Source organism: Monodelphis domestica, chromosome 3, assembly GCF_027887165.1.
Source record: "Monodelphis domestica isolate mMonDom1 chromosome 3, mMonDom1.pri, whole genome shotgun sequence".
NCBI lineage: Eukaryota > Metazoa > Chordata > Mammalia > Didelphimorphia > Didelphidae > Monodelphis > Monodelphis domestica.
Genome location: NC_077229.1, coordinates 399637296 through 399659345, shown reverse-complemented (window position 1 = coordinate 399659345; position 22050 = coordinate 399637296). Strand labels below are relative to the sequence as shown.

The 22050-nt window shown below is 40.4% G+C and overlaps 1 protein-coding gene across 2 annotated transcripts in view; it reads right to left on the bottom strand.

Moving 5' to 3' along the window:
- Nucleotides 1-387: 387 nt before the first annotated feature.
- The window catches only part of TPPP (tubulin polymerization promoting protein), a 141372-nt gene continuing 119709 nt past the window's right edge, over nucleotides 388-22050 (bottom strand). For both annotated transcript variants that reach the window (XM_001363173.4, XM_056824343.1), the window contains exons 3-4: nucleotides 16368-16521; nucleotides 388-9129 (exon numbers count right to left, since the gene is read on the bottom strand). In XM_001363173.4, the coding sequence (XP_001363210.1) occupies nucleotides 8935-9129; nucleotides 16368-16521 (349 nt within the window). In that variant the 3' untranslated portion in view covers nucleotides 388-8934. The remainder of the gene's footprint in view (nucleotides 9130-16367; nucleotides 16522-22050) is intronic.

The window sequence follows — 22050 nt, the reverse complement described above, 5'->3', positions numbered from 1 at the left end:
ATATGTACACATTGTCTTCCTTGATAGAGGACTATTTTATGTATTCCCAATGCCTGATTGTTCCAGGTAAATAGTAGGCACTTAATACTTATTTGAGAAATTATTCTGAATGAACAAGATATTAATAACCTACATTAAGATTTGAAAATAAGAGAGGGAGGAAGAAGGTTCCACTTTACCTCACACTGGGTAGGAATCTTGTGGGGGATCAGCTGGCAACCCATCAAAGGCTATTTGACAAGTTACTTGGTCCTGTCTGGTCCCTGAACAGGGTGGTGCAACTTTTGATGGCTCATTATGTAAATATTATTGACTTTTACCTACTTTGCTTATAAGTTGGAATGACTTGATGTTCAGGTTCATTTATTTTAAGGATGACAATCAGTCCCATATTTTAACACATTTATTAATCACTTTGTCAACTGAACATATAATTGTATACAATCAATAGCAAAAAACATACACCATGAGTTGCAATCCTCCAGGAGAAATGATATCCATACAATATTTGTCATATTAAAGGTTTGCAAGCCAAGCATTTTCTAGTCAGACAATGGCTACATTGGAACTTCAGGTTTATTCAGGTTGACTCCAGAGAGCTGGCTATATATCAAGAAAAGCAATGTTCATTTTTGACAATATAGCTTATCCAAGATTAATAAAGTTTTAGAAGTTAGTGACACCACCTCACAAAGTTTCAATGTTCATAATATTGTCATGACTTACACATATAAAGTGAAACATTTAATACTTTCTAGCATTAATAAAACAGTGTAAAAATATATCACATATATATATATAAATTTGTTTCCCTTTCCTGAAAAACTTAGTACAAACTAGTAGTATGTGATCCCTTTCAAGTTTCTTTTAAGTTTTCTTCCCCCGCCCAACCCTTAGCCCCAGTAGTGTAAGGACAAGATGGCAGTTCAATGAAGAGTGTCAAAGTTCAGTAGGATGCCTCCAGTTGTGCCTTCCCTTCACCAGGGCTCTCACTCTCAGGATGGAAGCCCATGGATGCCCTCGGATCATATCTTTCAGTTTTTTTCTGGAAGATATCTGACTGCCACAATCAAAAAAGTGAAGCACCAATGCCCACGTGTGCTCATTTTGCCACTACTGTCCTGATTGAGGAATACCCATCCTCCCCGGCTCTAAAAAGCTAAGCTGTTTGCTTGCAGAATTTAAGCAAGCAGTCAGTAGTAAGTCAATAGAAAACAACTTTGCAAGTTTTTGCGGGGTTCCCCAGCCCCCCCCCCCAAGGCTTTTTAGTAGATCGAAAACTTCACAGTAGAGCTGAACGTTAATCTAAGAGGCTATATTCAACACTGCAAAAGACAAGGTAACAAAAAGCACACAGCAACTTTTGCTTGGAGTTAGGATGGAGGGTTGGGGAAGTTCACTGAAGCTATTGGTACCTTTACCTCAAGGAAGACAGACCCAACAGCCATCTTAACTGTTCAACCAGGCACCTAAAATGGGGACAGATTCTATTCCAGGTAGCTGGATCCCAGCTGCTGAATAGAAGATGGGCTTGCCCAGGCTCATGCATGTCCAGGCATCATCAGGAGGTTATTTCAGTGGGTCGAGGTGGGACAGCACAAGACAGCAATTAGTCAGGAAATCTGGAGACTAAAGAATAGGACTCCATGTGATAGCAAAGCTCCCATGCTTCTTAAGTTGTGATTTCTTGGCATTGCCATCATTTTCATCTGTCCAAATCTTGAAAGATTTAAAGGCATTAAAACATTTGAAAAATACTCCTGTATAAATATATATGTATATATATATATATATAACTCTTGCTATGACATTTTATATTTATAATATAATTAGAATTTGGATTTTGGTACCTCTCTGCTAAACCTGTCTCCTCTGCACTGACCATTTGTCATTTTATGTAGCACTTAAATAGAAACATAAATAATTTAGTATGGTCAGCATTACGAGGCAAGCTCTTACCTTTCTCTCTTGAGGCTGACACCCTCCTATAACACCCCCTTTCTATGACAGAAATTGGTGAGTGTTTTCAGGGTGTAAACTGTGTAGGTCCCTCTCCTATCCCAACTCCCAGCTAAGAAAAGTTTAATTATTTAACCTTGTTTAAGAAAAGCTAATTGGCATTGCATAAAACCATGCAACAAAGAAAGGCAAACATCCAGGCTATATGCTATATACAATATCCAGAAACGGAACCAAGGAAAATGCACAGACATGTTTTGGGGGCACAGATTCCAAATCCAGGCAAAGGGTCATCGTTTAACACACATGACGAAGCCCACTGACCAGCTCACTGGGACATTTCAATGGCGTTGTGATGCTCGCTGGAATTATTTTAATATTTATCATATCAGAGAAATGATGAAATACAATTAGGCAAATGAGTATATATTCTCAAAGCTTTATTTGGAGTTTAAAATGACTTTTTAAAGGAAAGATGCCTCTATCCTCAGCTATACACGGGCACAGAGAGGCTTGGGTGTACTCAAATGGCAGGAAGTAAACTGCTGAAACACTCTGCTGTAAAAATTAGACCCTGGATCTCCCCACAGGTTGTCTGCTCAAGTGGAAAAATGTCATACTTTAAACCCTACGTACTGATTCACTCTCATTTGTCTCCCACCAAGAATGGTGGGGAGTCAGAAGTGACAGGCCTGTTGCCCAGGTTTTCAAGGAATAAGACGAATCTTATTTTACAGCCATAGAATCTATGGATCTTAAAAGCTATTATGTCCAACCCTCTCATTTTAAAGGTGAAGAAAGGGGCTCAAGATCATCCACTTGTTTGTTGTGTTTAGTCATGTGCAGTCATGTCTGTCTCCTTATGACCCCATTGGGGTTTTCTTGGCAAAGATACTGGAGTGGTTTGCTATTGCCTTCTCCAGTTCATTTTTCAAGTGAGGAAATTGAGGCAAACAAGGTTAAGTGACTTGCCCAGGGCCACACACTGGACTTGAACCCAAGTTTTCCTGACTCCAGGATAAGTACTTCATCTATTGAGCCATCTATCTGCCCTACACAGCTATTAAGTGTTTAAGGGAGAATTTGAACCCAGGTCTTTTTGTGATCCCATCTTTTTGACTCCAAGTCTGGTGCCCTATCTGTGATAACATGTTGTCCCATTATTCAATGAAAGGCCTCTTAAAACATTGATGAGCACTCTCTAAAGCCTACACAGCCAAGACCCTGGATCAAAAACACAACCTATATTTTAGTACTAGACCAAAGGAAAATCATAAATCACAGAAGAATATGGTTGAATGTGAACGGGTCATAAAGGTTTTGTAGAAACAGATGCTTCGCCAATTGCTTAGTGAACCGAAATCCAACACTCCCCGGTGGCATGGCCTCAAGCAGAAGGAAAAGCAGACTCTCCTAATACAGGGGAGACTGTAGAATTGATGAGGACACCAAAGGGCCTATTTTCTTAACTTTGTTGAAACAACTAACTTTTGAGCAGTTCTGAGATATAATTAAAGGGAGCTAAATGGGCAAAAAGAGCCATATTCCTAATTTTTCATGGTTTTTTTACTTATTTAAACTTATTTCCATGAGTCTTTTTCCTCTGTGTTTCTAGTAGAATTTCAAATTCAGCTTAATTGGGAGACAATAGAATAAACATTTTTCCTAGGTAAATTTTCTTGAACATACTTTAAGTTTTCTTACCAAGGACTTAGAGTGAATTTGTTTCTCTTTTATACAATTCTCTAGGGGGTGCCTGGTTGGTGTGAATTGCTTAATTTCCTCCCTCTATCCCTCCTGGTCAATTCACTCTTGAGCGGGGTAAAAGGACATTCCTGCTTGAGAGGCATCATTTCTTAAGTGAATTGAACCTTGATATTTCCAGAGTACTTGAACTTGGCTCGCTAACGTTTGGGAGCATTAGACTCTTGTTCCTTAGCTTGTCACACTTGCCACCTTCTCCTTTTAAGGCAAATCTCTTCTGCATTTGGGTTTTTTTATTATTAATTTATATTTAATTAATAAATAAATAAAATAAAATAATAATATAATTAATATTAAAAAGAAATTAAAGACTTTTGTCCTTGGTTCAAGACAACGGAACATTACTATTAGTCAGGACCTAATATATTTGTGGCTCTCTCTAGCCTCACTCCTTTCAGTATTTTATGGATAAAAGAAGCCTCAAAAAGAAAGGTGTGAGGACTCCATGAGAGCTGCCACTGAAGATTCAGGGACTATTTTTTCCTTTGGGATAGGCCCTATCATGGATTCATTAAAATCTTTGCCCACAGATGCCCTGCTTTGCCCCTTTAAAGTTCTGTGAAGTATATATTGAGGGGCAGAGGGACTGCTCACACCAGTTATGTGAGATGTAAAAGAGAACACAGAATGGCGCCCAATGCGCGGAACTTCCCCTTTTCCTTGGTTGTTTTGTAGCCCTTGGCTGGAGGAGTAACTTGCCTGTTTAAAGAACGTAAGGAGAAAAGCCAAGTCTGGCTCTCTTGGGCTTCCTCTACTGTAGGGTGTTTGACAAACCGTGGAGGGAGGCAGGGACCATTCCACTTTTCCAGAGCGGACCTACATTCATACAAGCTCCTTCCCTGCCCCAAACTGGGCGTCTCTGTAGAAAATGGAGGGGGTGTCAATTCAATCAAAAACAAGGAATTGGTTATAGCCCCTGGACTGTAAGAGAAAGTTTGAGGGATGGAGTTACCAGAACAAACAGGTGGGTTTTAGGGCTTTTTACTGCACCTCCAGTTTTCATAGTTTTGCAAAAGCATTTTTCCGGCAATAATTAACCTAATTATTAATAATAATCAATAAATAAGAGATGTGCTTTGCACATTGGTCCGACCTGGTGAGGAAAGCCAGGAGAAATGCAGACTGAGATGTATCACCAGCTACTTTACGAGAACCGCTGCATTTTCACGTCCTCAGGCTGTGACTGGCTCCAACTCATGCACAGCATCTGCAGAGTGCCCACAGTGTGAATCGCTCTGTCTATGTGTTTGCATGCCACGATGTGCTTACCGAGCTTCCAGAATGGAGCCAGTAAAGGTTCTGGGGGGAAGGGGGAGCAGGGGCCCTGATGGCCGGCACAGCACCCCACTCCCCATCCACCCCCACGCACTGAACAGGGTGACCTTAGTTGGGGTTTCCTTTGACACTAAAGTTAGGAGGAGATTTTGTAAACTCAGCTCAGAGATCATAAAGGACAGCATAGTACTTAAGGGAAGAAGAAAGGCTCAGGTTTTAGAGGCCACATCTCTTACCCTGCCATTTTAAAAGTCCATTACAGGGTTATGGGTCTAGCTATCTGGCAGCCTCAGGCACAGACCTGATGAGTACTGAGCCTGAAAGGCAATGCTTTAATCAGAAATACCCTGAAAACTCAAGCCAATGTTTCTGCTCTCCTGATCGCTGTTCCAAACCTCCATTTTACTACTGGACTTGGAGTCAGGAAAACCTGGATTCAAATCCCACCTTTGACACTTACTAATCCTTCCTCATCCTCAGTTCTTCATCCATAAAATGATGTGAAGCCCTCTAAGATCCCTTCTCTGTCTGCATCATCCTTGATCCTTTGTATGGAATCACGCCTTGTCTCAAGCCAAGGGATTCTTTGCTGGCTAATAAACTTCCCTGTCACTTCCTTTTGATTTCTCTAAGACCACTTGGTATAAATGCATCAAAACCACAAGGGAAATGACTGAGGCATCTTTGTTCTATTTCCTGCCTCACCTCAGCCCAAATGCCTAGGAGTTGGCATTAGTATTTCACGAGCAGGTGCTTCAGAATCTCTTTTGCTGGGGATGGAAAATTAGAGAAGAGCCTTTTACTCTTTCCACTGGGAAAAAGCAAACTGAATTGCCAGTTTGTAGACTAAACCAGAGTGGGAAGGAAACTCCACCCAGAGCTTTGCTTCCCAGGTCCTGGGCCCACAAGCTAAAGCAAAACAGTTAGGATGATTTAGTCCCCAGGGGCATTGCGTGAATCAATGACCCAATATTGGACCAGCTGACATAGTTACTCTCCTAAGGCAGAATTTGTTTATAGAATAGTACAAAAGACTGTGCTTTAGTTCTGTCTCCCCTACTAGTTTGTGACCTCCTTGGGTGCAGGGACCATGTCACATGGTTTTACATCTCCCCCAGTGCCTAGCATGGTGCCTTGCATTGTAATATTTGTTGAACTAGTGAATGAAAGAATGAGGGGAAAGAATGATAAAGTTAATGATGGCATATGGTAACTGTGGGGAGGCTGAGGCAGGAAACCTTTCAGGATCTTAATTCTATGACATTATCTGTTGAAACTAAATAGGAGACCACACAAAAACGATCCATTTCCAGCTTCTATGTGGCCCAAAGGGAGACCGCTGCCAGCTAGGGGATCCTTCGCTGGTCAGGGAGCGGCACCCTTGGGCCCCGAGGTATTGGGCGCACAGTCTGCATCTGCCCATCTATTGAAAAAACAAAACAAAAAGCACCAACACCACAAGACACGGGGTTTATGTTTCAGGCTCTCCAGGTTCAGGGTGGGAGGGAAGGAACAATCCAGAGCTTTCCCTGCCTTGATGCCTGACTAAGCAAGTCAATAAATTCACTCTTGGGTCAAGGCACAGCCCTGTTAGTTATCCAAGCCTCTACGTAATACTCAACTCATAGCAAAACCTATGGTCACCTCTTCTCTAAAGGTATGAATATTCCCATGACTAAAACGGTGTTAAATACGACGTAAAGATTCCTGAGACCTAAACAAACATGCATGCTTAACAAATTGGCAAATATAGTAATACTATGAAAATGGTAGCTCAGCCACAAATATTGAGCATGAATGTGGGTGGAAATGTGTGCAGACACTTACTCTTTTTTGTGGTTTGTGAATGAGGCAGGGACCTTGTTTGATCTACGTTTAAAAAGACAGACATAACCACAGTGACTCTGTCGTGCCTCCACAAAAACTATCTTGGTACCTTCAAGAAACCTGAATAGATTCAGGGATGGCAGAAAGGTTGGGAGACCATAACACAAGTAGTGGTCGGGGCATGCTGAAAAATGGACTCATGGTTGGGTTTCTCTTTTCTCACAAACACAAAACAAAATCCAAACAAAAATCCAGGATCTAAGAGAGGTTTCTTTCCTCTGTTTATTTTTGTTGTTTTGGTTTCCTGTCCTGTTAGGGATTGGAACAGTTCAGGGGAGGCCAAGTTTATAAAGAAGGCTTCCAAGGGAAAGTCAGTTAAGAGTAAATTGCTGTAAAAAAAAAGCAAAAGACAGTTTGAGAGTTTAAAAAAGTGGGAGCAGGGGATGGGGATGGATTCTGACTGAATATTATTGTCTATACTAGGAGGTAATCTTGACTTTGTGTGCAAAGCCAGCCTACATAATCCTGTCCTGACTCTACTGTGAAAGATGCTCCTAATCTGTACTGAATCCAAAAAGGGAAAAGGGACAAACAGAGAGAGACTGTAAAGTTGATTAACTTTTAATAGTCAAAGTTACATATAATTAAAGTTAATGCATGAACTCCATTTCACAAAAGGAAAAGCAAAGCTTTAAATGGTCAACTGCAAGTACCCAGGCTAAAAAAAAAAATCATCAGGCAGTTTCATTGCATGTTTTGGACTTAATGACGTGTTGGGTTTAGTTTCAAAGAAGGGAAAAGCAGTGACAAATAATGGTTTTGTTCTGGACTTCTGCTTGCAGGATGTAAGACATAAAAGCCATCACAATGGCTAGAACTGTTTTTCGTATTAAGTAATATGAAATGAGCACTCTGTGATGCATACAGAGAACCAATGCCTTTCCTAATTTGCTCACATGCCTCATAAATATTAGGAAACTTTCACTTCAAACTCTTGAGTCATTTTTCTGTGGCCCTAGAGGAGGAGGAGAGGCGAGGGGATGATTCGCTTTTTGTAAACTGAGAGGTTTTCCTGTCCAAGCTCAGAAGACTTCCTTCTCTCTCCTTTGACCATGTTATTTGAGATTTCAAACTTTTCACCTCAGAGCTAGCTGAAAAGATATTGGTGTGTGGAGTGGTGCTCACATGTACTAGACTCCTGCCCCCCCCCCATAAAGACACACAGCGTGGCCAAATCCTGGGCAAAACCTCAGCAATGTTAGGCTTTAGTTAAACATGGGTGTGAGACTCCCAGTGCCCTTCACACCCACTATGTGGCAGTGCAAGCCTAGAAACAAACTGTGGCCATCCTTCAGTCTTGATTTCCCCCACTTAAGCCTTAATTTAGTTGTCTTTTTTTTTCCTAGTTAGTAGATTAGCTCTAATTGCAACCTCCCTCCTTCCCCCTTGCTTGTTTTGATCCTTGTCCACAGTGGTGATTTGGATGAAAGTGAGAACGGTTCACAAAAGGGAAAGAGGCCACCTTAGACACTCGGAGATTGCCCTGTGACCCCCCTGCTCACATACCCATCATCCCAGGGCTACATTTCTCTGGCCTTCTAGGAAGAAACTTCCTCTGCTCTCAAATAGGGTGGTCATGTGGATGGAGAAACAGCCATTTACTTCCCAGTTTAATGCTCAGCATTTTGTCTCGGAGAGCAGAGTGGACTCATTAGGAAGGAATCAGCCCCCTCACGCAGGGCATGAAGCGAGCCAGGAGAACGCTCCCCCCGAAGCCACGCTGAACATTTGGGAATGTTTTTGGCCTCTTGGCACTACTGATATGGTGTAGATCAGAGAAAAGAACAAAGAAAAAGGCCCTTCCATTTGGTTTCTTGCCTAAAGCTCAGAGACTTGTTTTTTTTGTTTTTTTGTTTTTTCCCTTTGCTTTTGCCCACGTTAAACACGAGGAATGTAAAGAAGTGTTGCCCTGTGCTGTGAGGACCTCAGCAGGTGGTAGAATAAGTTCCAGTTCCTGAAAGCGTTTTCCAACATCATCACCTTCGCATTCTTGCCAACCTGAACAGTGCGCCATCCCGACAAGGCTCGCTCGTTCTCCGCAGGCTACTCCTATTTACCCCCTTGGACTTTATGGTCGTACGTGCCCGCGTGCTTATATCCAGGCACGTAGCCTGACTCATCCACCAAGTCCACTCGCCCTGCCTTGCCTTTCCCCTTGCCAGACGGGTCGAACCTCTCCTTGTGGGAACCGGTGAATTTGGAGGTGTCTGTGAGGCGCGACACGGTCGGAGAGGAGATGGCTTTCTGTAGAGGGGAATGCAGGGAGGCCCGCCGGGAATGGGGGGGACAAGGGAGGGAGAAAAGAAGAGGGGGAAAGGTGAAAAGCGTCAAAACAAACATTTCATTTCAACCAAGTTCAATTCAATTAATCATATACTAAGGCATTAGGATAGTCACTAGAATTGCAGAGATACATCCAATCCAGACCTTACTCTCCAGGACAGAGGGTCTTGCTGAAGTGAAATAGTTTGATGACTATTCCAGTATAAGTGCTTTTCTTTTTTATTTGATTCATTTAAAAACATTCTGAGGAGTTCATAGGCTTCCCCAGACATCTGGAGGCTCCATAAAGAAAAACTAAAGTGTAAGAACCTCTGTTCTACGTGAATCTTGTTTTCATGGAAAAATATTCTAAATTAACTAATTAAATAAAATCCCCCCCTCTGTTCTAGGGGTTAAAATCTGTTGGAAGGAAAACCAGTACATATCATCAACAACAATAGCTGGCATTTTATAGCCCTTTAAGGTTTTCAAAGCATTTTACATATGTTGTCTCATTAAAATAACCCTATGAGATAGATCTGATATTATCCCAATTTTATAGGTAAGGAAACTGAGGCAGATCGAGGTTAAGTACCTAGCCCAGGGTCACACACTTAGCAAGTGTCCCAGGTTCAATATTCTATCAAATACAATAAATGAATGACTATGTATGGATGTGAAGAAGAGTGTGATCTTCACAAATGAGATCCAGGAAAAGAAAAGAAAAGAGTGTCAAGGGCTAGGCAATGGGGGTCAAATGACTTGCCCAGGGTCACATAGCTAGGAAGTGTCTAAGGCCAGATTTGAACCAGTACCTCAGGAACCCAGGAGATCTGGCCCTCCATCCACTGAGCCACCCAGCTGCCCCTGAAATAAATCTTTAATGAAAAGAGGGATTTGATTAGACAGAAACAGGTGGAAGAAATCTCCATTGAAGGGGAAATGACTCTCTTGCCCATCCATTTCAGTCTATTCTGTCTTTTCATTAAAGATTTATTTCAAAAGTCTCCCAGGGCAGTAGGGAAAAGGGCAGAAAAAATCTCAATAGATTTAACTTGACAATCCAGGGCTCCTAGGGCATTTGCAACCTATGCAATCGAAAAGGCATTTTAAATACACGTGGAAAAGAATAATGGGTGGTATACGAAATGCTGGCACAAATATACTGATATGTTCTGTTGGTATAAACTGTAGGAATAACAAAGGCCCAGAATAACCTCAACCCTGGGCTCAACCAAGGACTAAATTCATGGACTTTTGAAACTGAATGCTATTGATTCTGGGGTCCAGTGAAGGTTTAGAGCTTTACTTCCCCCAAGTCCCGTATCTGCAAGATCTATTATTGTGTGCCCCACCAAGTCTGTCTGCCATGCACCTGCTACTGTATGCTCTCTTTAACGAGGTTTTTTAGGAATTTCATCCGTCTATTGTCTTTAAGAATAGTCCAGGCCATCCTGGTGAATACTGCTCAAAACAAACTATAAAATACATCCTGGGCTCACACAATTGTCTGGCCAGTGAAATTGGAATTTGCTGAACCTGTATGAGTAAACCTTTTCCACAGCTCAGCCCTCTCTCCTATCACCCTCCTAAAACTTCAGGGAAAGATCCTTGGATTGGTGTACCCCCAGCCCAAATGAATCACTTACGAGAACAGAAATATGGCTTTCCCAAATGCTTGGTATTCTATCGAAAGAAAATGAGAAGGGAATTGAGAATCCCAGGAAAATCCAACCACTCTTTTCCCCAAATGGCCTAGAAATACCTTGAGGATATAGAATGTTGGATTGTCCTGTGTCTTCCCAATGTCTAGCACAATGCTTTGCACATAATAGGTGCTTGATAAAAGAATTCACTGCAGAAGAATTCGTTTAGGCACCTATTTCACAGGTCACATGAGGTAAATCTTATTTTTCTTGCAGACTATAACAGAAATAGAATCTGAGAAAACCCATCGTCAGAAGTGCTAAGTGAAGCTGGAAGACTAAACTGGGTAATTCCATTGAATAGAGTGCATCCTAGGAAATCTAGTGGGGCTCTTGTCATATAACTGATAAAGGTTATTGCACAGACATTTCATCTCAGAAATTTGTACCAGTCACAGCCATACTTTTAAATTTGTTCTGAATTCATTCTGGGTCTCATTGGCCATATTATGGCTATACACAAACTAGAGGGAGCTCTGAATGACCTGGAATGTGGACACTGACCATATGTTTATTTATTTTTAAACCCTTACTTACCTTCCGTCTTGGAGTCAATACTGTGTATTGGCTCCAAGGCAGAAAAGTGGTAAGGGCTAGGCAATGGGGGTCAAGTGACTTGCCCAGGGTCACACAGCTGGGAAGTGTCTGAGGCCAGATTTGAACCCAGGACCTCCCATCTCTAGGTCTGGCTCTCAATCCACTGAGCTACCCAGCTGCCCCCTGACCATATGTTTTCTAATTTGAGAGTGTCAAATGAACCTCAGCTCTTCTTAGAAGATTTTTATGGTGCAGAGGGAAAAAACATTGGAGAAAGAGGGAGGTTCTTGCCTAGACTCCACCACTGGTGACCTATGTGACCTTGGGCAAGTCCTCTGAGCCTTTTGGCCTCAACTTTCTCATCCGCAAATGGGTATAGTCATGCCTGCACTACCAACCTTATAGGGCTATTGTGAGACTAAAGGAAATATGGCATACGAGTACTTTAAGTAAACCTTAAACTTATCATCCCTCTCTATAGCATTCCTGACAGATGGCCATTCAGCCTTTCCTTCAATACTTCCAGTAATAAAGAACTCATTATCTCACAAAATTTTATCCCACTGCATTTTTGAACAATGCTTACTTATTCCATCAACTTCTGAATGTTGGAAGACCCTATTGACAGTCTAAATGGGCCAGAAAGAAAAACAAGTGGAGGTAAAGTAGCCAGGACATGGTAAACAAAACAGAGAAAAAAGAATTTATTACTGTTTTATTAACTTGGTCAAGTAAGAATAAAGTGAATAGTCTAAGCTCAAGACCACCACTTTACTTTATCTTCTTCAGAATCCAAGGATGCTATGCAATGCTACCTAACTCTCTAAATCTCCAGCGACAACCTTTTTTTGACCAAGTCTTTTCTTAGACACTTGGACAGTGGTATCATTAACAAACCAGTAGAATGTAGTGAGATGGTCCGCAGAATTTTTGGACTCGTGACCCCTTTGTACTAGTGTATCTCTTGGTGCCTTGTGCCTTGGTTTCTTTATCTGTAAAACGAGGCAGTTGATGAGCTCTAATATCCTTTCCAGGTCTAAACCTATGATCCTACAATCTTTCTTGGGTCTTTCCGGTAGCTTATCAGTTATTGCATCTTGGTTCCTAGAACAGCCTCATGGGTTCATCTCTAGCTGCTTGGTATTTGAATTGTTAATCCTTTTCTGTGGCCTCTGATAGTGAAGGCAGTGTAAAATGGAGAAATCTAGATTTGTCTTCATCACCATCTTTGGAATCTTTTCTTCCTTTGTTAGTTTCTCTCTCAATCTCAAGTGTGCATTGCTCCCATGCATTTTTAACTGTTTAGTTTTTAAAATTTGCACCCCCCCCAAAGGATCAGATAGATTCATTGGCACTGAGATAAGTGATTGGAAGAGCTGAAGAATTACTGTTACAAAAGACAGAGTCTTGAGATAATGAATTGAATGGTAGATTTTCAGTTATCTGTGACTAGCAAAAAAGGGGGCGTATTAGAAAGAGAGATGAAAAAGACTTTTCCCCCCTTCAAATTATTGCAAGCAGGCACCTCATCTATCTTTTTTATTATATAGTGGAGTGATTGAAACTCTCCACAAGCTGATTAATATTCAATGTGACTGGTGAAAACAAAACAAATACAACTCATTCATTACTATATCTTCGGTGAATAGATAATACTTGGTTCCTGCTCTTCCTTAAAATCTATGGATATAAGTAATATAAGCTAATATGCTTGAAGTCTAACCAAAATGTTGGTTTCAATTATAGATTGTTCTATGAGATTAAGAATGGGTTGGGTTTATCTCCATCATTTTACAGGTAAGTTTACTGAGGATGAGAGAAATTAAATGACTTAGTGCCCAAGGCAGTAAGGAGTTAGAGACATTTGAACCCAGGCCCTCTGACTTAAAAACCCAGAATATTCTATTACAAGGATGTCAAACTCTAATAAAAACACAATGGAGACCACCAAACCATCCATAAGGATCCATGTGGGCTGAATATTGACTGAGAAAATGACATACTAAAAGACTTTGCTACTCTGATCAAGACAGTGACCCAAGATAATTCTGATGGACCTATAATGAAAAATGCAATTTCCAGAGAGAGAATTGATTAACTCTGGGTGTAGATTGAAGAGTACTTTTTTACTTTGTTTTTCTTGTCTGTATGTGCTTTTGCAACATGGTTAATATGGAAATATATTTTGCATTAATCACAAAAATAGCCACATTTTATCTTATTATCTTATTGCTATTATACCATTATTAGCACAATACTATTATCATATTGCTTGTCTTCTCAAGGAGGTAGGGTGGGAGGAAGGAAGAAAATTTGGAACTCAAAATTTCTTTTAATGAATGTTAAATTGTTTTTATTGTAATTGGGAAATATTTAATGAAAAATAAAAATGTTAATAAAAACAAAATGCATTACAAAAGAAAACCACATATTAACAACTTTGTCTTATTTTATTTTTATTTATTTAAGTAAATATTTCCCATTTACACTTTAATCTGGGATCCCATAACACTTGGCAGCCTGCCCTCCGATATCATTGCATTATTGAACCCTGTTACTACCATTTAAAAAAGAAGAAGAAATTAGAAGATTTGGAAGAGAGACACTGTGGGCCATGGAGTTCAGTGGGCAAATGGGATAGATGTACTCTACATCTGTTAGCAACCTCATCTAGCCCAAAGTCTTCACTTAAAGATGAGAAAAGCCCCCCAATATGAAATGGTTTGTCAAAGGTCTTAGTCAGGGGCAGCTGACACTAAATGTTAGTTGGAGAGTCTAGCTCTCTCTGGGCCTTTGAGCCTGCTCATTAAACCCAAGCTTCTTCATTTATATAAATGCTAAGAAGGGAAAGTAATGCTTTCTACAAAGAGAAAGTGGCTGCTAGTCAAGCACAGTATGAATATATGGAGAGAGAAGGCGCTTTCAAGAAGAGGGTCCCTTTGAGTGGCTTTAAGGGATAGACATGTTGAAAGGTCATTGATCCTGCCTGTGCCTCATTCTCATTAATTCGTTCAATTAACATGTATTAAGCACCTTCTATATGCCAGGCTCTGTGCTTAAACTCAAGGCAAAGGATAGTTTCTGTCCTGATGGAGCTTACAATTTAATGAGGGAAGCAATATGCAAACATATATACACGAAGCAATGTAGAGACAGGGATAAATAGAAAATTAATTATTTAAAGCCACTGGGATTAAGAGGGGTTAGGGATGACTTCCTCTAGAAGGAGGGGTTTTAGTTGGGACTTAAAGAAAGCCAAGGAAGTACTAGTTAAATGAAGGAAGGAGAGTGTTCCAGGCATAGGGAACTGCCAGAGAAAATGCCTGAAGCCAAGAGATGGAGAGTCTTGTTTGTGGAACAGGCAGGAGGCCACTGGATTGAAAAGTAATTGCACTGGGGATTAAGGTATAAAAAGACTGGAAAAGTAGAAGGGGGCTAGACTGTGAAAAGCTTTGAATGCCAAACAGAGCATTTTGTATTGGCTCCTGGGGGGGGGGGGCAGTGCTGAGTGGGGGAGTTAAAACCATCAGATCTGTGTGTCTTAGGAAAATCACTTTGGTGGCTGAATGGAGGATGGACTGGAGTCAGGAGAGACTTGAGGAAGGCAGACCCACCAGCAGGTTTCAGTTATTCAAGTATAAGATGATAAGAACCTGCACTAGTGGTAAAGTAGATTTTGGTTTGGTCCCACAGTTCCCAGATGGGCTTGAGTATCAGGCCCTATGCCACCTTTGGGGATACCAGAACAAGGAGTGACCAGGCAGTCTTAGGTGATTGAATACTGCCCCTCTTCAGTCCCTGCTGGAGGCCATCATACCCCGACCGATTGATAAGGTCAGTCTGAGGAAGGAAGGTCAGCAAAGCAGACCCCAGAATGACGAGCCCCTGCTGATCCCCCTCTGTGACTTCTTTCCACAAATTTTCCCCACTAGTGGACTTTTTATGATTATTATTCTCTCCCCAATACAGGAGAAATAACATGAGAGTAAATACTGATAAGATCAATAACTATATACCCTATTTTAAGCTCCCTAGGTTATTACCCCCCAAAGATTGCAATTACAGAATAAAAGCCCAAAGATTACTGCCCATGACCCCTCCTTTCTCAAGCACAAGATACGCTCCAAGGCCCTACAATAAACACCAGCTGAAAGCTTGAGGACTCTAATGAATCTTGCCCTACAGTTACCACACTTGAATGAATTTGTTGGAACAGAAACCAAGCAGCATTGGTAGGCACTTCAAAGTAACACAAGAAAAGCAGAACTTGTCAAATGAGGAAAACCCCCAAGTTGGCCTGCCTTAAGTCCTCCCACCTAGATTCGAATAGGTTTTGTTGTTCATCTCCCAAGCAATTATGATGGATAGTAAAGGCTGACCAAAAGCACAATGATCCTCTCAGCAGGTCAAGGGGTGCTAACCTACAAATGGCATTATTCAAATTAATCATATCTATCATGGAGTGTTGTAGAAACCTAGTAAATGATCATAGAATTCTTTGTTGTAAAATCACAAGACTATTGTTTAGGTGATTTGATATATCCAATCAAACTGCAGAATGTCACATATGTAGAGAATTGATTATGCGTGTGTACCAAAAAACCTATATAATAAACGTACCATGATACTATGGCAGAGCACTGTGTGTGATGCCTGCATATGTGGGCTGAATGCATGGTGTGTATCATCTCATTTATTGTGACCATGACACTACACTGGGCAGACAGACCCTGGGTCCTCAAAGAGGCTGCTGGAAGGACCTCTGTAAGTCCCCCCACGTCCAGTGTCCATTGCTCCCTTTCTTCCTCCCTCCTGGTTTCCTCCCCTCACCAGCTCTAGCCACCTGAGAGTTGTGACATGAGAGCAGACCCTTTCCTCCTGGCCATTTCTCTCTACCCTACATCCCAAGCATAGTTGAAGGGAGCCACATCCCCTCAGGGAGAGCCCTAAAGTCAACCCCACGATATGTTTCTATACCGTCACTCCAGAGATTATTGGGGCTTTTCCTTCAATGAGTTTGTGTATCTCCTGGATGGCCTCCTCGTTGTTCTTATCTTTAAATCGTTTCTTTGAGAGTTCTTCCAGAGCTTCTTTAAATTGTTCAAAAGTAATTGTTCTGCAGGACTTCCCTCTGCAACAGAAAGAGAAAAGAACAATCAGTGGGATTTGGGGTTACACTTGGAGGGCTAGTCAAGGAGCAGGACATGGTGGACAATCTTGAGAATGTGAAAACCCAGCTTGCTGTGTGCTGTGTGGATCACCACCGTGCCTGATCACCACAAGCCTCATAATTAATTCACCCATTAGTCTGAGTGATTCAGAATGAAATTTGAGCTCATTGTATACTGGCTAGTGATACAATCTGGGGTGTTCCAACCCCAAACCCACAGCATCAAGACACTTGTATCATTCCCCACACAGCATCAGGTCTTTTGGATACAGAGGAGAGTCCTGATGAGGGAACACCCAAGCCAGGGAGGAGTGTTTTCAGACCATTAATTGAAACTGAGGATGGTACTGCCAGTGATTAATAACAGGAAAACTGGGATAAGCACAGAAAATGGCTGGTTTATGAGAAAATCCATTGGGGTGAGAAGAGATAGCATACACGATACAGACATACACACACACACACACACACACACACACACACACACACACACACACACACATCTTCCCAAATACAGTAAAATCTCACTAATGACAGAAGAATGCTGTTTTGCCAGCCTGACACTAATCAATTAGAATTAGGGAATATTTTTAGAGAAATAGCAGGCTAGTTCCTCTTGTATTACATACAGGGAGAGAGGGGTGATTATAAAGAAATGAAATCTAAATTTGCAAGCCACACAGGAATGCTAGAATCTCAGAACTGGAAGGGACCTTGCAATCATTCCATCCCTGAAAAAAGCACTCCCTTCAGGACACAGCCTTCCACTTGCCTTTCAACGATAACCACCCATTCTGCTTTTGTACACATAATTATTCATTTATTTCCCTTTACATTTAACCCAAATCTGCCTCTCAAGAGCTTCTACTCTTTACTCTTGGTTCTGCCCTCTGGGGCCAAGCAGAATAAATGTAATATCTGTTCTACGTGATTTCCCTTCATAGGCTCAAAGAAAGTTATGTTGCCATCCCTATCCCAAATCTCCCCTTCTTCAGGCAAAAATCCCCATTCCTTCCAACAGATGCCAGGATAGCTAATTCCAATAACTTTCAATATCTCATTATCTAGCATAGTCAGTACACACAATGTTGACTTGTCTCAGTTGTGAAAGAAGCAGAACTTTCTGGAATGTTGGGAAAGCCTACTCTGCCTGCCTGAAAAGCCTCCCCTTCTTGACCTGCACAATCCATGAAGTTAAAAAAAAAAGATACCTATTTTAATATATTGATTTCTTTTGTAATTCTGTGCATGTTAATTTATTCATTTAAAAACATATGTCTGAATGAGCAATATGGAAATATATATTACATGAAAGTAGAAGTATAACCTATATCAATCTAGTCACCCCTTCAAGGAGGTGGGGGAAGATAGGGAGGCAGAAAATGTAAATTATAAAATATCAAAAACAATGGTCAAAAATTATTTATATTAAATAAGATTGCTTGCTCTCTGCACTGTAGAAGAGAAAGGGGAAAGGAGAGAGAGAGAAAATTTGAGACAATATTCTTTGAAAAATATTAGAAACTTGTTATATGTTATTGGGAAAGTATAGAAGAAAAAGAAAAGTTTTCTACACGTAACTGAAAAAATAAAAAAAAATAGATTTGTCTGAGAAGGTATGACTGGGGATCACAAAACTGCCAAAGGGTTCTATGACACAAAGGAAAGGTAAGAATTCCTTCCTTAGAGTTTGGAATTCTACCATTAGTGAGTCATTCTTTTGTGTTAAACATTTTACATTGTTAAATGTCTGGGAGGGATCACCCAAGCTTTATTGGTCATAAACGTGAATTACTCCTCCTCCTCCTAATACTTTGGCATGAATTAATTTAATTGTCTAATTTAATAACATGACAATCCCAGGCAGCCTGGGACACTGTGTTGATGGGAGGAAAATATTGACAGAATGCACCAGCCCAGAGCAGGTAATGGAATGCACCCTGGCTCTCAAGGCAGAAGTTGGCCTTTTTCCTCCAGGCTTTTCCTCTTGTTCTTCGCGCAACTTTGAGTAAATCTCTTCACCCCTTTCCATCTTAGGTTCTTCATCTGTTAGTTGAGGGGTTTGGACTAGTTATTTTCAGAATTCTCTTCCAATACCTTCTAATCAGCCATCAAAGTGATCATTCTATAGCATAAGCAGACCATGTTATCACCTTCCTCCCTTTCAATAAACTCCAGTTCTTGGAGATTTGCCTGGGATGCTGAGTGGAGAATGACCTCCCCATGGTCACATATCTCCCATATCTACTGTGTCTTTCTTATTCCAAAGCCAACCCTCTATCCATAACATCATGCTACTTTTAACCACTGGAAGAATGCTGATATTTAAAAAGACAGACCTTTGGTTTGGGGATGAGCTTGGCGTCATTAAAAGCACTGTACTATCACCCAAAAGTAATCCAGCCCACTTTCCTTGTATTAAAATTCTGGGCTCATATTATTAACCATGAACAGTATCAGAGCAGCTGGGTGGGTCAGTGGATAGAGAGTCAGACCTAGAAATGGGAGTTTCTGAGGTCAAATTTGACTAGACTATTGGAAGGAATTCCCATAACGAAGGAATCTCCAAACCATTGAAACATTTAAATTTTGCTGTAAGAAATGACGAGCAGGTTGGCTTTAGAAAACCATGGAAAGATGAAGAGTGAACAGCCATATTGTTTGAGGAGTAACTCTGAATGACTAGGCTGTTGTGAATTATATGAATATTCAAATCAAAGGACCTACTAAGATGATACTATCTATCTCAAGAGAAAGAACTGATATATGGAATGATGAGTTACAGAGTTTCATATATATTTATATCTATGTCAAATGTTGGCCTTCTCTAGAAAAACAGCTTCAAACTCAAATATAATAAGAAATAAAATGTTAAAAAAAGGAATATTCATTAAAAAAAACACCATAAGAAGAAAAAGTTGCAATTAGGCATCTTGGTCACTCACTGGTTCTCATGATTATCTTCATCCCTTGACTCTGATTGACCACTTGATGGTACTCCAAACCAGAAATCTCTCTTAAACCTGTCTCATGAAGCCTAATAAGTGTTTTATCACAGAAACCAGTTTTTTTCTTATTCAATGGCTTTATTTTGATTTTGATTTTGATGTTTAATGACTCAAATTGAGAATGAGAAAGCAAATGGCATTTATAAAGTGTTTTAAAGTTTACAAAGTGTTTTAGACATGTTGCCTAATTTCACCATAAGAACTAATTTTTAGATAAATAAGTTGAATATAAGCAAGGACTGCCTCAATTTTGTCTTTGTATCCTAGTGCCTAACATGGTGCCTACCACCTTTTATCACTTAATAGGATGTGTTTGATTGATCAACTGAATGACAAATAGAAGACAAATGTTAATCTTACTTTAATTTTTAGATATTTAATTGGGGATTTTTAATTTGTTCTTTTTTCTGTTTTTTATTGTATTCCCAACAAACTGGTTAATTCTGGAAAAAACATGGGAAGACCTGGATAAAATTATAGAGTGAAATGAACAGAACCAAGAGAACATTATATATGGCAACAGAAATATTGTTTGAAGAATGACTTGTGCATGCTCCAGAGAAAGAACTGATACATAGAAATAAGCAAAACATAGTTTTTATAACCATATGCCTTTTTAAAAAATGATGCCTTCTCTAATAGGAAGGGAAGAAGGGAGGGAATTAAGCAGGTATTCTAATGAACAAATACTAATTAATTAAAAAAAGAAAGACTACTTAATAGCCCGTGATTCTGGGTTCAAAAACCATTGCATCCAGCTTGGATTTCCTTATTCCCAAGTAATACAGATCATCCACAGAGGAAATTATTTAGAAGTTTTTGTGTAAATGCTACCTTGGTGGAATCTCAATATATATGGTTTTATGTAGAAGTTAAAGATGAAAGGAGGAGATCTGATTTTGGCAGCTACTTGAATGACTGAAATAAGAGGGCCAAGCCAGCTTGAAGAGGACAAGAAGAGGGTAAGGGTTTCTTATGTTTAGGATACAGAAAAGGAGAAAGCTTGGAGGTGGAAGAGAGATGATTAGATGTAGAAGCTCCAGATAACTGTGACAGACAAAGTTACGGAGCAGGAGCCAGTAGCCCAAGCAGCCAGTAGAAGACTTGGAAGAAATGACTGAAACACTTGCTTTTAATGATGATTCTAAGAAGCAAGTAGAGGACACAGAAGAAGGAGTGTAGTATCTGGAGAGGAGCTGGCTTCAAAAATAATTGAGCAGATTTCACATAGTCAGATAAAGGGTTAATTCAGTTTGATGGTCTATCTTTGACTAGGGTTTCTAGAGACATTCTCTGGGCAAGTCATAGATGGTGCCCTCAAAATATTCGTAATATCTTCTTTGTTCTTCCCCTTCCTCATTTTCTTTTCATGGCTCTTTGTAAACTAGGGGAAGTAGGGTGTGTGGGCTCCCAAAGGAAGATGAGATCTGCCAAGTATTTAGTTAATTTGATCAAAGGTGACAGCTAAACTGGAAAAGTGGGTAATTGTTCTGTGTAGACATGACCTGTATGTGACTTTGGCAAGGCCAGTTTTCAGAAGCCCTGGAGTGTTATAAAGACTGATTTCCTTTGTATCTCCTCCCAAATAGTAAACACAACACCCTCCTAGCAACTGACAACCCTGAGTACCTGGTTTCATATCCTGTTTAAAAACAAATTCCTTGATTAGAATTGAAAATATTTAAATAAAATAAATTCCCTTGCGCTGTCTCTATGACCTAAGACTTTAAGGGATGATAGTCACAGGCACAAAAATAAAATGATGGCTCAGGGAAGTCAAACAGAAAAATAGTGGGCATTGAAAACCAAATGAGGTCAGAAGTCAGTGCTTCATTGCTCCATTTCCCTAGTTCCACCCAAGGCAAGCCCTGGAACACCATTTCCATTACATCACCCCCACTCCTCAAATGCCCACAATGGATCCCCTGTTACCTGTCAGATGAAATCTAAGCTTCTCTGTAACTTTGCACATGCCATTCTTTCTAACTGAATACCCTTTCATTTCTTCCATATCCATGCCCTTGCCCTTCCTCAAAACTCACCTCTTTTATGAAGCCTTCTTAGATTACTTTCCTTTGACTTATCTGTACGTTCTGCTTCATCTCTCCACTACTCAGTCTCCAATCACTCATATCTAAAGGGCCATTGCCACAGAAAATCAAAAGTCACAACTTTAATTGTCGAAATCCTAGCTATCCTCTTGTACCTTCTCTTGCCTGGAGGTGGGGATGAGGGCAAGCCGGGAGTCATGGATTCATCCATGGAACTAACAAGATAATGGTAGCAAGGCAGTAGTATGGGCAGGATGATCCAGAGTCCAAGTTTGTGAAAGGACAGAGGTGATGGTTGTGGCCAATTACCAGATTATCTAATACAGAACTAAATTCACTTTCAAGGTTACACATTACATATTTATTTGTGCTTATATATTGCTTTGTATAATCATGAAATGAGAAACCAAAAAGTCCCAAATCTCAGCTTG